Raw genomic sequence first — 16,272 nt, forward strand, 5'->3', positions numbered from 1 at the left:
ACTTTTATATCTCGCGCTGCGCGCATGTCCATAAACTATTTTTATTTGTAGTATTAGATTAGATGACAACAAAATTTGTTATGAAGATATATTTTAAAATTTATTCATTATTAAAAAAATTGCTAATAAAGTATGAATTATAAAATTTATATAAAAAAATATTTGTTTTTACTTTTAAAAATGATCTTGAGATTAATTTTATAAAATAAATTTACATTAAAATATATATAAAACAAAAAATAAAGTGTTTAAAAAATATTTTCTCTTTTTCGTAATAAAAAGTATAGTATATTTTTATTGTGATGTAATATAACTCATTTGTTGTTAAATAAATTCATTGAATTTTAATAATAATATTCTGAGTTATCAATCTGTACACCGGGGGTTAAATTTTTCTTAAACTCTTATACCTGTCTTAGCCCAAACAGTATTGAAAATATATATTTTTTTTAAACATTCAAATTCTTTATAAATTATTTAATTACAACAAATTATTATACCTAATCCTAATGCCTCCCGTATTATTTATAGATTATTATATTATTTTTTTATTAAATTGCAGATGCGAATCCCTTCTTTTTTTTTTCTAATAAATTCCTTTCTAATTAGTATTATTTTTGTATTTTTGTTTAAGTAAAAAAAAATTGCTTAAATAAAAATACAACATAAACTAACTGCACATGTAATTTACGGGAGAAAATATTTTTCTAGACTTATTAATGTTATTCCTTAATCAACAGTTAGAGATTTTTTTTAATCTAAAGATTATTGAGGTTTATTTTATTATTTCTTTAGATTGAAAGTATCTCATGTCAAATAAGCTATCCCTTATTGCAAAACTTTATACTTGTATATTAAACAGTAAGAACAAAATAATTATTTTGCTGCTAATTTTTATTCTATGTGTCCGGATAACGCCTTTATTTGTTTCATATTTCAAGTATAATGGACATGGCACATATGCAACTTTGTTAATAATATAAATGAAGTTATACATGTGTGATTTAGTCAGCTATACAATTTATTTTTTATATACTGGTAATACAAATAATTTTCACCCTGTTGTCCAATGACGTAGGACTAGACATCAAAATTAAATTAAATAAAATATGTTAATAATATTAAATATTATAAATTTTAATAAAAAATTACTATTTATTATTTTTTAACATGTATATTTATAACACAATAAAAAAGTTAAGCATGAAGGCTAGCATGAATTAGCATGTTAAGTAATTTATGAGTGAGTAACTATTTTTAAACTGTTAAATATATTTTAAAATTCATAAACAATTCAGATCTTTTACTTGTAACTTAATAATATAAGTTTATGCATATTTATCATTTAATCATTCGTATAATTTTTTATAATTTCTCTTTGCACCTTTAAAACCTTTTATTTTGTATCTTGACAATCTAAGATTAAAGGGCTCACTTTATAGAAGTTCTCTCATACTTGAAAGCTAAATAAGAACATAGATGAATAAATTATTGTATTCAATTCTTAGTCGAGGTTTCCTTCCATCTAATATTTGCTCACTTTCGAAGAGTGAAACAATCATTCAAAGCAAATTAACTAAAGGCATAGGGCAAAGGAGCTTAGAAGAGTGAGGGTAGCATAGGGAATAAGGTATGAATAAAATTACTTACATAGAAGCATGTTTGGATTATGACCCGTATCACTAATCAGAGACACAATGGCAACAATTATGAGACATAATGGCAATAGTTATAAGTTCTTCACAAACCCTATTTTTGAAGTTAATGATTTTTAGAATTAATAATTTTACATTCACTCTTACAATCTTAATTCATCACGAAAATGACATTTGTATTGATACATTATTTAATGATCTTTTAGATTTTTTTCATGTTCTCTTTATATAATAATCAGTTTACATCGCACAAATTCTGCAACTTTAGATTGAGCCGTGTTTTTTTTGCTTAAGCTAAAATTATCAACAAAAAATTATTCACTAGAGGTAATTCGCTTAAGCGAGAGATAAATAGCTTAAGGCGTGAAATATAATACAATTTTGACTTAAACAATGAATATTAGCTTAAACGAATATCAAGGTAAATAAACTCTTTTATTATAATCAATATAGCTTAAGCAAAATTACTACGGCTTAAGTGAAACGTGAAATATGTCTTTCAATTCTCCACTATTTCTCCTTATTCCTCTATTTTTTAGACTTTAAAAGTTCAACAAACACCTGTATCTTATTAACAATCTTGAAGTTGATGCATAAAACTTGCTAGAAGACCACCTGAAACCAATAGAAGAATAATTGATGATAAGGACTAAATTTTAACTTCTTAACATTTTAGGTTATAAATAAATAAATAAACCTTTATGTGAATTCATTAAGTATATTTTGAAATTAATATGTATCAAAAGTTTCCATTGGTAATTATATGAAAAATTTACCATATGAAAGAAAAAGAGCTCAGTCAATATCTTTATGCATGTCTCTCCATAGGTTTTATCGCAAGGAGGGATAGACTATAGAGACTATATAATAATTTCTTCTTTTATATTTAATAATATATATAAAAATTTTACCATAGAAGATATGAAAATTATGATAAAATAATTAGTCTAAGAATCAAGACACGGGCAAATGATAAACAATAGAGACTATAATATGAAGGAATGAAGCTATTAAATAAGCTTTTAAAAGTATTTGAATTTGTTAAGCAAATTCATACAACTACAGACATTATTATTGAAAGTTTTGTTAAGATTATTTATAAGAAAATACAAATTTTAATATCACAAGTCGTTTTTGTATGATAAAATATAATATTTAATGTATATAGTTTAATTAATTACTTAATCAATATATATTTTTTTTATATTAAGACTGTTGCCATAAATTTAGAGTTTGTTTGAAAACACACCTTAATTAACTTATTATTAAATAAACAATTTTGTATAATTTGTTATTATCTTAAATTTATTCATAGAATTTTATATATTGAGCTATATTAAAAAAACTTATTGAAATAAGTATAAAATAAAATAACAATAATTATAAATATTCGCAAGCTTTTGAAAATTAGAAAATTATCATTAGAATCAATTTAAAAAATTTGTTTTGAAATTTTCATAATAATATAAAGTAATTAAAATGTTTGAAAATAATATCATAGAAAAATTGAAACAAATTTGATGACCTTCCACCTTATTCTCCTCATTATTTTAATAAATCTAATGATGAGTTAACTATTTTTATAATAATTTATCTTAAGCTTTCAAATACTATTGCTGAATTTGTAAAAAAAAAGTTCAATACCATTATAAAAAAATACTAGTTATACCATTAACAAATAAAAAATATGTTATTTAACGATTATTTCAGTTATTTAATTAGGATTTTGAATATTGAAAAATTTTACCAAATATATTCTTAGGATTAATACCAACTTTTATAATTGAAATATATGTCTAAATTAAAAATATAATAAAAAAATAAAATTCACAAAAAAAAATATGTTTTTATACTTTTCTATTTTGAGTTTTAAATTTGTGACTATAACATATGACTTAACTAAGTAATATGATATCAAATTAATTAAATTGTATTTAGTTGGACTACTGGTATTTTATGGTGATTAACAAATATGAAAAAATATATTTTACTTTTAAATTTAAATATATAGTTTAGGTAAAAATAAGAATGAGTCCATAAAATAAAGTAGCTAATAATTTGTTGTCGTGCTTTTATGAATGATAGGGGCTTACTATTTCACTGAAGCTAAATATATAACGCTTAAGCTACTACTTCCTTAACTCAAGCGGATTGTGTATCGCTGAAGCTTAAAATACTAACTTAAACTAACAAGTTAAAGCTTAAGCGATAAACATAGCTTAAAGAAAATAAGTCAACCATAAGCAAATTAAATAGGGTTTTAGCAAATAAATTCTAAGTTAAACTAAAAATATTGTGCTTATGCTAAAAATAACACACGTCCGAGCAAAAAATAGCACGCGAAAACTAAGTTTAAACTGAACCTTAAAGTTACCCTATGTGCTTATGTGAAACATATTAGCTTATGCTTATGTGGAAAATTAAGTATTGTTTTGAAATAGAGTAAAGAGGTAAGCTACAAATGAATCACTGAAGCGAAAATGGACTGCTTGATGTGGATTTGTTTCCCATGTTTAAGGCTTTATGTATGATATGCGCTTAAGTGAATATGTATAAGCTTAAGTGTAAATGTAATGGTAAGTTGTGAAATTGCATACACGTTATTCGATAATCCAGAAACAGTCATGAAATATTGAGATTGTGTAACTTCACACCCAACTTATTGAGGAAACTGTCATTAAGCTATGATATTTCATGTTCTAAGAAAATAATAAAAGATAAGCGAGATCATTATTAGTAAAAATTTTATTGTATGAGTTACCTCTTGTTACATTACTCATATTATTATCTATTTATTTATTTATATATTATCAAGTTCTGAACAATTTTTACAAAATTCAAATCATGTCACCCTGTATAAATAAGATGATTAATCTTTTATAAATTAACATGAAGTAAGAGATTGATGATAATTAAAAATTAAATTCGATTAAATAATATCCTTGTCTCAAAAGCCGACAACATAAAATGTTATTATACCTTATAAAATTTGTGCAACTTTGTGCTTGCCAGATATATTTTATTACTGTCATTTTTACTAATCATAATATGGATTCAAGCCTATTTATAGAAAAATAATTAATATTTTTAAATAAAATAAGCTAATTATAATGAGTATTTTAGATTAATATCTGTCTTAGATTAGCTTAAGCCACAATAAGCTTAAGCGAATGTGTGTTAGATTTATATATGTCTTTAATTTGCTTAAATTCATGTATTTTGACTTAAGCTAATTTTGATAAAAATTTTAAATTTATCTTAATCTTTGATTAGTTTAAGTATATTTTTTTTAGCTTAAGCGAATTTGACGAATAAATTAGATTTATTTTTATGTAAATTTAGCTTAAGCGGATAATTTTGATTTAAGCTAAATTTACAGCGAAGTGAATTTATGCGTCGTTTTTGGTTCAATAAAATTTCTTTAATCATTATTCTTATTTTAATTAAACAAAAATGATGATTTTTAAGATAATTGGAATGAATATACAATATTTTTAAATAAGAAAATCTTACAATGGAGAGTATAACAATAAAAAAGGAGGCCAATTATGTAGATTTAGAGTTCTTAGTAGATATGACAAATGGGTTTGCATACTATTAAGGATGAGAAATAAAAAAAGAATTAAAATAGAAGAAAGAAAATTTGAATAAAGTTTATATGACAATATTCTAAAAGAGGATTATCTGACTTTTTAAAAAAAACAAAGATAGAAGTGAGTTTGAAAGAATACCATATGGTTTCTCATGAATAAAGAATTACATTTTTTTAAACCTTAAAAAGAATTATGTTAAAGAAAAACTTATTTTAAATATTTAAAAGATTTATATTTTTTATCTGTAAAATTTGATAAGAATTAGTTTTTAAATATTTAAATTTTTAAAATTTGTTTTGCTAACTCATCTGTGAGTTGTAGCTCGTGGTTGACCTTCACCTAAATTACATACAATATTGAGTAATGGCATTGCAAGTTTAATTAGGAATTGATATTTTTTAAAAATGAGGAGTGATGATTTGATTTCGTGGAGTGTAATAAGTGGGCTGAATTCGAGCCCAATAAGAAGAAGGAGTATTTTGTTCTGATATTTTGGGTGGTGAGATGGATTGCTTGGTAAAACGAGAGATATTTCTCCTCTTCCATAAAACCCAAAACCCTACTTCTTCTAACATATTATCCTCTGCTTCACTTGTATTGTCCAAGCTACTTCCTCTGTGCCATTTCATTTCCGAACTCACAGTGCCGAAGCTGTCATCGCGGTACGTTTCTCACACCTCTTCCACTCATTCTTCTCTATTCTCATCCACGTTCTGTTTCATGTTCTCGTTTTTCCTCCTTCAAAGACCGCCACAACGCTCAACCATCGTAACTGAATTCCACGGAGTTCCAGTGTTTGATCGTCACACTATTGCATTTCCTTTGCATAATTCATTTTGTGACTCATTTCAGCTTCAGGTCTCAACTCTAATTTTGACTCTCTGTCACGTTTTCTGTGGCGCAGATGAGAAGCACGGAACACTGAAGGTGATGGAACGCTATGACAAGTGCAGAACGCAGAGGGAGAAGGGGGAAAACGGAGTGATAGTAGCGTCGTGTGGTTCTTCGCGCGAAAAATTCCGCAGTTATGGTGGGAAAACACTTTCGGCGATCGCTGCTTCTAGAAACGGTTCTTCATCTTCAAGATATATGGCGGCGACCGGTAATGTTAAGAAAAGGCAGAAACGAAAATGTCTTCAGGAGTTGTTTACTGCAGACTACATTGTCAACAACGTGCTGCGGAAGGATGGCCCTACTCTCGGCCAGGAATTTGATTCTCTTCCTTCTGGTGCGTTTAGCATGGTTTCTAGTTATTCTACTGATTACTTTATCCTCTGTTTCCTTTACCATTGTATTAGTGCTGAATGGCGATCCACAGTGGATTCAGTCGATGCTTCTTTTATTTTTTAATTGCCATATGATACAACACATGCTATGCTTGGATATTGTGCCAAACTAATGAAAAGGATCTGGTCTTTCATCATAACGTAGTAATTATTGAGACAAGAGAACTAGGCTTGAATGGAAAAATCTAGATGTATGGAATGACAATCTTCTGTTTGGTAATTTAACTACTACTACTATTTATTTTATTTTTTTTTATTTTTATTTTTTATTATTATTATTATTATTATTATTATTATTATTGTTATTTATGAATTATATATACCATATGAAAAATCAGCTACAGAGATCGTTGGGTTATACAGTAAAGCTATAGGGAGCTTAGGTTTCATAGAACTCCGGGAGATTATCTTACTGTACTATTGATTTTTTTAACAAAATCATATCAGGTATAAGTTTACTCATTGGAAGTCCAAATAGAATTGAATAACCATGACCTAGGCGACAATCTTGGGCAGGAACAATGGCATAATATGACTTTCTATAAAGAACTTTGTATTAGATGAGTGAGTTTCGATTTCTTAATTAACATCATCCCTCTTTTGAATGGAGTGAAGATGGAGGGGAGCAAAATTATTTTAATACTCATTACTTGTGCATCATTTGATATATAGTATCTATAGAAATTTGAAGTTAAACTAAATATTTATTATGTTTTGTTAATCATTGCAAATGTTCTCTAACCTTTTCTTTCTGACAGATAAAATAAAATGTTCAGGCTCAATTGAAAATTGAGTAGTAGAATGTCACTTCCTTTTTAGTTCCTTCAATTGTGCTCTTGTACCTGGCAAATATACATTGGTTTTTACTTCTACCATTTGGCCATTTTTATTATTCTAAGTATACCTTCAATTCTCTTTTGCATCTCACTGTTATAATTTTTGTAATTAACCTTGTTTTATCCATTTTGGCTTTGATTGCTATTTGCTTTGGACCCAAATATTTCACTTTTGCATGTGAAGAGGACCAAGAATCTACGAAAAGAAGAAAGGTGAATTTTAGTGTCCCAAGAAATTTTTATTTTTCTTTTTACACACCTTTACATTTGACATAGATCCCCTTTCCTCAGGTTTCCAAGAGTGCAATTCGAAGGCAACCCAATTGTAATATGAAAGCACCTGTGAAGAAACATGGTATTGGCAAAGGTCTGATGACAGTTTGGAGGGCAACAAATCCTGATGCTGCAGACCTTCCAATTGGTTTTGGCGTTGCTGACCAAGATGTTTCGCTAATCGCAAATTCTATGACACAGAAACAAGTCTGTGAGAACAGGTCATTGAAAACAGTGAGCTTGAATGTAAGTTTTCTCAACTCATATATGTAGCTCACTTTGTTGTCCTCCTTACAATACATGTGGAAAGCTTGTGAATTTTGATTAATAATAGTAGATCTTGATATTATCTTTCACCCTCAGGGAATGCAAAAAAATAAAATGCAGAATAAGAGAACTCAGTTGAAGGATAAGAGGAAACTTGCCTTGCAAAGAAGAGTGGTAATTTAAAAGTTAAATGTGTTCTTCTGTGATTAATGTTAGGTGATAGTTTGACAAGTTTACAACTCTATCTTATCTGGCAGGGGGAATTGAACATACATGTGACTCAGAATCAGACACCGAAGGAAAAATGTGAACTTGCTTTAGATAATGCAATATCAGATGAGGGAGTTGATCGAATTTCAATGTTAATTGATGATGAAGAGCTAGAGCTTAGAGAGTTACAAGGAGACAATCTGCTGATGTGTTCTGATCATCTTGCTGCCAGTGGAATGTTTGGCTGCTCACTTTGTAAAGGTAATTTTGGAAGGAAGAAGAATTAACTAGAGTACTGTTTTATGTTCTAAAGTAACTGCATAATGTGGGAATGTTGTGATAATTACCAGTCAATGATTGCTCATTTCATTTCACAGATGTGCTGGCTAAGTTCCCCCCAGATAATGTCAAGATGAAGAAACCTATCCATTTGCAACCTTGGGACTCCTCTCCAGAAATTGTGAAGAAATTATTTAAGGTCAGCGTAATCAATCAGTTGTGGCTTGGAAGATCTGATTTTGTGAATGTATATGTCATTTATTTTTACATGCCCTATGTTCTTCCTACACTCATGTACTAAAGTTTCTCTTCTATGATGTACATTTTTATTGCACAATTAGCTTAAGTGTTTATCTATCTTTCCAATAGGTCATATAAATAGTTACTCTGCTGGATTTATTTGTTATGTGACTGAAAGAAATTTTTAGATTATTTATTTGTTTTGTGTTGAAAGAAGTTCTATTAGATTATCAAGCATTATCATTGTTAAGCTTTACTCAAGTTACTATCTCACTTTGTTTCTGATTCTCTTGAAACTTTTTTAATGATAACGACTTTAAATTGACGTTGAATTAACTCTATTTTGTCAGGTTTTCCATTTCATTTATACATATGCTACAGTTCTTGATATTTGTTCCTTCACTCTTGATGAGTTTGTTCAAGCATTTCATGATAAGGTAATATGTCATCTTTGACCCAAGTTTTATATTTTGCAGTGCTTTCAATTTTCTTGTTTGATTTTTAGAGCACAATTTGACATCCAAAATGTGTCTTATTTTTCTGCATGTGTCTTGTAGGACTCAATGTTACTTGGGAAGATTCATGTGGCCCTTCTCACACTTCTTCTATCTGACATTGAAGTGGAGCTTGCTAATGAGTTTTCAGCTCATTTAAATAAGTCATGTAACTTTCTTGCATTGCTTCACTCGGTGAGTTTCCTTAGCTCATTTTGGGAGGTTATGAATAATAACATGCTTCTTGTCTTCTACATTTAATAACTAACAATATAACATTTATCTATTTTTGCTCTAATACAAATTCTTTACATGTTCATTTTAAAATTATTTGGCAGGTTGAAAGTCAAGAATATTCCCTGGACTTCTGGAGAAGATCTCTAAATCCTCTTACTTGGATTGAAATACTCCGTCAAGTGCTGATTGCCTCTGGATTTGGTTCAAAGCAAGGTTCCTTACGTAGAGAGGCCCTTAGCAAGGTATTCCAAAGTCTAAACAAGCCCATTCTAGGTCTGACTTCACCTTAATATGTTTATGTGTGTGTCTATGTTTATATAAGATCAAACATTCTAAAGGCTTTTGATTATTAGTGTATATTTTTGTATAATCTTCCTTATGACATATCCTTAATGGAGCACGTCTGTTTTCTTGGTTGTTATCTACTTTAGCAGATTTTGAGGCAAAATAATATTTGAATCATATATGTCATGTAACTGAAGGCAATATGTCGGGGGTATTTACCTACTCATGGGAAACCTAGGTTTCAAAAGTTTCAGCAATGTTAAAATTTAAAGATGTCTGTGCTTCTGCCGTCCATAATTTCTCATTCCAAAGAGATATGTATTTTTTGGCTTCAAAATCAAGGTCCCCCCTTCCCCACCCTTGAAAAACATAAAAGAAATATCATCTTCTATGATTTACTAATGACAAATCACTTTATAATAATAATGGCAAGCTAACTTTGCCAAGGAGTGTCAACTTCATCAGAGTTCTTGAGCTACCAAACTTCTGTGAAGCTGTTAGGCATTTACTTAATCTTATAAATTCCAATAAAACCAGCTCAATTGTCAAAGACACTGTTTTTGTCATCTCAAATATGCACCTTTGAACATTTTTATATGATATAGCTAAAACTATCATATTTCTCTCTTTGGATTTAATTCTGATCCATTGGGAGTGAAAAAAGTTATACTTTATCAACGAAACATTTAGTGCCACCTATTTGGAAAAATTGTTAACAATTTGGCACTCTTTGTTTACTGATTGTGTAAGCCAGTTTGGATAGGAAATTAAAAATGATGGCATTTATCTTTATCCCATAAAATACAGCCATGTTTTCAGCTGTAGCTAATCAGTAGTAATGAGAATAAGTAGTTAGCATTTATCAAAGTTCTTAGTTAGGTGCATGTTTTGGATTTTAAGGTATAGTCTTATGTGTTGTTTTGTAGGAATTGAATCTTATTGTAAACTATGGCCTATGCCCTGGCACATTGAAGAGTGAGTTGTTTAAAATCTTGTCAGAGAGAGGAAACAATGGATGCAAAGTATCTGAGCTGGCAAAGTCAAAGCAGGTAACTAACTGCAATTGCATGATTTTTGTCCTATTTCAATTTAGAACTTCACTAGTTTAAAGGGAAAGAAAAAGAGAAAAGCATAAATTGGATGGAAATTTACTATTACCTATTTGGATTATGATATTTCTTTATATTATTGATCAATTTCAACTGTATTTTGATACTGCATAGATTGCTGAATTAAACCTTGCCAGCACAACAGAGGAACTGGAGTCTTTAATATGTTCTACACTTTCCAGTGATATTACTTTATTTGAGAAGATTTCGTCAACTGCATATCGATTGCGTATGAGCACTGTTACAAAGGACAGTGATGAATTTCAGTCAGACATGGAGGACTCTGGGAGTGTTGATGATGAACTTAATGACACTGATACATGCAGCAGTGGTGATGATTTTGAAAATATTTCAATAAACGCCAGTATAAGAAAACTGAAGCGTGCAAACAGTCATAAAAATAAAAATAATACACTGAAAGTATACACTGAAATTGATGAGAGCCATCCAGGAGAAGTGTGGTTATTAGGACTGATGGAGGGTGAATATTCAGATTTGAATGTTGAGGAAAAATTAAATGCATTGGCAGCTTTGACTGATCTTCTTTCATCTGGATCCAGCATCAGGATGAAGGTAAAATACTAAACTTCTGGGCTAAGGTTGTATTTAGGCCTTGAATTATCTCCCCCTCTCAAATTAAAGCAAAATTTTAAATTGGCTAAACTAAAGTTACAGGCCTTCAATTGTCTCCCTTCATTCCTCTCCCTTCCCCTCCCAACTCCCAAACATCCCCTAAGATGTAATTTGTCAAGTGCTCTTATCATATTATGTTCTGAATGATCTTTTCTACAGGATCCAAAAGTTACAGCTGATTGCAATTCTGGCATCCACTTACGTGGTTCTGGAGCTAAAATAAAGAGATCAGTAGTAAAAAATCCAGGGCCTTTTTGGAACCAGACTGGACAAATGCGATGTGTTCCAGAAGTACACTTGAATTCTGATCCCCGTCCAGTAGATTCCTCATCATTAATCTCTAGGTTCCATAGTCATGAGGCATCCATTGAAAAGGGAAAAGGTTCAACTGATTCACACCCGATTCAATCAGTGTTTTTGGGATCTGATCGTCGGTACAATAGATACTGGCTTTTCTTGGGCCCTTGTAACACAGATGATCCAGGCCACAGGAGGGTTTACTTTGAATCTTCCGAAGATGGTCACTGGGAGGTTATTGATACTGAAGAGGTGAATTTTTTAGGTTTTCTTATCATGCATAACTCCGTACAAAGATTTAAATTTATTTTCCAATACATTAGATATTGTTAATTGTAGTTACATATATGGGAATTATGGAATAGTAAGCAATCAAACTTGTGTATGTTTATTACTCTAATGTGTTTGTTGTGTGCATTACTATTTTAGTGTTAATAATCGTTTGCGTATGGTTAACCTGTATGCAGGCCTTGTGTGCCTTGTTGTCAGTTCTGGATGATAGAGGGAAACGGGAGGCTCTTCTTATTGAATCTTTGGAAAGGAGACAGATATCTCTATGTAGATCTATGTCCAGGATTAATGTTAATAGTACTGGAATAGGGTGTTTGTCACAATCTGATCAATCTGAATTGGATATGGTCACAGATGACAGTTATTCTCCTGTATCTGATGTAGACAACCTAAACCTGACTGAGACTGGTAAAGACTCTTTACCATCAGCTGGGGCTGTGGTAATTGAAGCAGGAAAGAGAGGAGAGGAACAAATGCAAAAATGGATCCGTGTTCAAGAATATGATTCCTGGATTTGGAATTCCTTTTATTTAGACCTCAATGTTGTGAAATATGGTAGAAGGTCTTATCTTGACTCTCTTGCCAGATGTAAGAGTTGTCATGATCTGTACTGGAGAGATGAGAGACACTGTAAAATTTGCCATGTGACTTTTGAGCTTGATTTTGATCTAGAAGAAAGATATGCAATCCACATTGCCACATGCAGGGAGAAAGAAGATAGAAATACATTTCCTAATCATAAGGTGCTACCATCACAGATTCAATCACTAAAAGCTGCAATTTATGCTATTGAGGTGAGTTGTCATTCATTTACTTCAATTTTCATCATTCATTGCATACCGGCATTGATGTCTTATTTTGTTTTATTAGACCCTTAAGGGTACAAATGCAATGCATGTTTTGCTAGTGTTTTGTCCAGAAAGAGAAAAGGGATGGGTTTATGTGGGAAAGTTGATACTTCATTCTCTGTGTCACTTGGTTTTGTTTGGACAGGGTAGCTAGCGTTCTGGAAAATGTGACAGAGTTTGTTACTTATGTTACTTCTAATCAAAGAAAAGCATGATGATACTATATTGATACTTAAATGTGTTACCCTGTCTTGTTATCTGTTTCTCCAACTTGTTGATATTTTATATTGAAAAATTGCCTGATTTGCATGATTATTTTTAAGCATATGGGTATTTTGAAGATTATCTTTTTCCATTACTCCCATCACTGCTTGTGCAGTCTGTTATGCCCGAAGATGCCCTGGTTGGTGCTTGGAGGAAGTCTGCTCATAAACTATGGGTCAAACGGCTCAGACGTACCTCAACTTTAGTGGAGCTTTTGCAGGTTTTTGTTTTAACTTCTTGTTTGTTAGAATATCCTGGTGTGCATGAAATTCTACTGATCTTAACTAAATATATTTTCTTATGAATTGTAATTTTATAGGTTCTTGCTGATTTTGTTGGTGCCATCAATGAGGACTGGTTGTTTCAATGCAAATTTCCAGATGGTGTGGTTGAAGAAATCATTGCATCTTTTGCATCTATGCCCCATACATCATCTGCCCTTGCTCTGTGGTTAGTGAAGTTAGATGCCATAATTGCTCCCTACCTGGACAGAGTCCATCCTCAGAAGAAGCAGGGAATCAGTAAGAGTTAAAAGACTTTCTATAATATATATTATATGAAATAATAAATCACATGGCATGAGATACTTATTCAGGCTGCGATAGTTGTATTTTGGTTGCAGTTTTCACTTATTTTGTTGTTTTTGGTCTTCTGCTTGAAAATGGAGGATATATGCTCAATGATGATCTGATTGTTTCATGCTTCTGTGCCTCTAAGGTTATGTTTGTAGTGATGAAAAGGGATAGAATGGAGTGGGACTGGGGAAAGTGGAATGACATTTGATGTCTCTGGATTGATTAAATAGAATGGAACGGAATGTAATCTAATGGATTATATTCTAGTCCATCTACCCCCTGTCCAAAAGATAAAATATTATGAGATGGAGCCACTATATACTAATAGTTTCTCTTATCTTTTTATCCACTCCTAAAACAGTAAAATGGAACCGGTTTTATATCATAAAATATACACAAAGGTATAGTAATGTTATTTCATTTTGTATCGCTTCATTCTGTTGCATCTCCTGTTGGTCCAAGTTCTCCCATTTTCTCTCCACTTACTGATTATATGAATTAACGAAACAAAATTGTATATTGGAACTAGGAATAGAATAATTGATGTGGTGAAAAATCAAAACGAAGTGTTCAATAAATATATCGTCAACTTCAGTTTTGTTGTAAGGTTGTAGAGGGAAATATATTGTTTAAATGTTCGGATGCAAATGGGGTGGAACTCTTATGACCAAAATTGGGTGTTGTGTCTTGGGAAAACTTCACAAGGGTGGAATGTAATTTATTCTAGATTTTTGATTTGTGTTTTTTCTTTTTTTTTTTTTTGGTTGATGCAAATGTTTTCAATGTAATGCGGCGATAAGTTATGCATGGTTTTCTCTTTCAGGCAAACATGGTTCTTGGTGATACGCGCACTTTTTGTACAAGTAAAAATACATGCATATTATAGGAATTAAAATGAAGGAACTACCAGTTCCGCTACTTGTCGCACAGATGGATTTTAATCAGAGATTCATGTGCTGGCTCCACTTGGTTCTGAATTTTTCGAATGACTACAATTTGGACAAGGCAATAATACTGTGCATGTCAAAATCATACCCCTTTTTTCCCCCATATGTTCCCCTTGATGTGTACAGGCAATCCTGTTAGTCAGATGTATAGCTTTAGATTTTAAAAAATACTGGTTAACTTGAGTTTTTTGGTGCGTGATCCCACTTGGTTTCTACAAGGTCACCCATTTTTCTTGCTTCATAGTGTTGTGGTCTTCTCGTTCGAGAAATCAATTTTGTCTTTGTATCTTGCAGAATAATGTACTGACTGAATAAATAATCTGTATTATGAGTATTCTAGAGTTTAAGGATATTTTTTAAATGAAGACTGGCTCGTACAATTTTATTTTATTTTTTTTGCTTTCAAGATCCTAATCTAGAGCTATAGCATGGTCGATTTAGCGTCATGATATCTTGGGCGAGCATACTTAAAAAGTTATAAAAAGAGTAGCTTCTGAAATTTAGGTATTTATTGCGTTGATGATGTGTATCCAAACACATTTAGTAAATTACGCATCTTTCGGATTGTTTCGTCCTGATCCAGTTTTATTACTATTATTATGTGGCATGCGGTGGTCGATATAACCCTACCCATGCAGAATTCGATCCATCCCTACATCTGTTCCCTTTTCACCATTTAAAAAGGGGATGTTGATGAAGCTTGTCTATCATGTTTCTTGAATGCTCTCAATTCACATGTAAAGATGATGATATTCCTAATTTGTTAACGGTAAAATTTTTAACCAGTAAACAAATAAATTTAAGAGTAATAATTGAATTTTAAATCTTTTATGAATTTTTTTAAGTATGTTACAATTGTAATGGTTAAAAATGTTGTAAAACAATTTTGTAAAAGTAAAATAATAATAATAAAGTAATATGTAAATAGGCTGAATTTGAATATAAAAAATATATGTATAATTTTCACAACACATGAACTATTGAATCTTTGGTTGTCAGGTTTAGTTTATCATAAAACTTTGACGTGTAGAAAATTTGAGTGCTAGTATTTAGTATAAAAAATTGTCTTATAAAAAGTAAAATCTATTCTTATTTATAAATAGAGTTAGACTTAACTTTTTTATTTTTTCACGTGAATGTTTTTCACAACCGCTCCTTATACGTTTTTTTATATCTACTCCTACTTTGTTATACATGATTTGCTCTACATTTTTTATTTTTCAATTAGTAATACTTGCTAGTAATCACTAACAACTATTCTGAATTTTGTCATTTTTTGACACATTTTTTTTACCTTTTGAATCTTCTTTTATTGTTTGAATTTGTAAAATTTATTTTTTTTACTTTAGTCACGTCAACAAATCTAATTAATGAATATTTTAAAGTATCTTATTTTGACTAATTTTGACTCTTACAATCTTGAACTCATAAAAATTTTATAAAACTCATTGAAAGTGTTACCATTGCCTTGACATAAAAATGAAACATTTCTATTAACTCGTGAAAACATATTGAAACTTAATATTTTGACTAAACTTCTAGTTTCTTAATCAATAAAAAATTGACAAGTAGATGCCTAAGATCACAACTCTAGTTAAATTTCTTCTTCTATACTTTTTTAAGATTTACAACTTATCCATTTGTTACGAGTTT

The 16,272-nt window shown here is 30.3% G+C and overlaps 1 protein-coding gene across 3 annotated transcripts; it reads left to right on the forward strand.

Moving 5' to 3' along the window:
* Positions 1-5,754: 5,754 nt before the first annotated feature.
* On the forward strand, positions 5,755-15,006 carry LOC113853612 (homeobox-DDT domain protein RLT3). 3 transcript variants are annotated; one of them, XM_027484073.1, is made up of 17 exons: positions 5,755-5,910; positions 6,153-6,476; positions 7,555-7,583; positions 7,662-7,889; positions 8,007-8,084; positions 8,168-8,381; positions 8,498-8,598; positions 8,990-9,076; positions 9,197-9,328; positions 9,472-9,612; positions 10,582-10,704; positions 10,879-11,337; positions 11,557-11,946; positions 12,162-12,779; positions 13,213-13,317; positions 13,417-13,618; positions 14,496-15,006. In XM_027484073.1, exons 2-17 carry the CDS (start codon positions 6,179-6,181, stop codon positions 14,513-14,515), a joined length of 3,225 nt encoding a protein of 1,074 aa, XP_027339874.1. In that variant the 5' UTR covers positions 5,755-5,910; positions 6,153-6,178; the 3' UTR covers positions 14,516-15,006. The 3 variants fall into 3 exon arrangements, with proteins under 3 accessions (XP_027339874.1, XP_027339873.1, XP_027339872.1); XM_027484072.1 differs by having other exon boundaries at positions 5,810-5,910; positions 7,647-7,889; XM_027484071.1 differs by having other exon boundaries at positions 5,810-5,910; positions 7,525-7,583; positions 14,496-14,977.
* Positions 15,007-16,272: the final 1,266 nt, after the last annotated feature.

This window comes from Abrus precatorius, unplaced genomic scaffold, assembly GCF_003935025.1.
Source record: "Abrus precatorius isolate BTA unplaced genomic scaffold, Abrus_2018 Scaffold11, whole genome shotgun sequence".
NCBI classification, from domain to species: Eukaryota; Viridiplantae; Streptophyta; class Magnoliopsida; order Fabales; family Fabaceae; genus Abrus; species Abrus precatorius.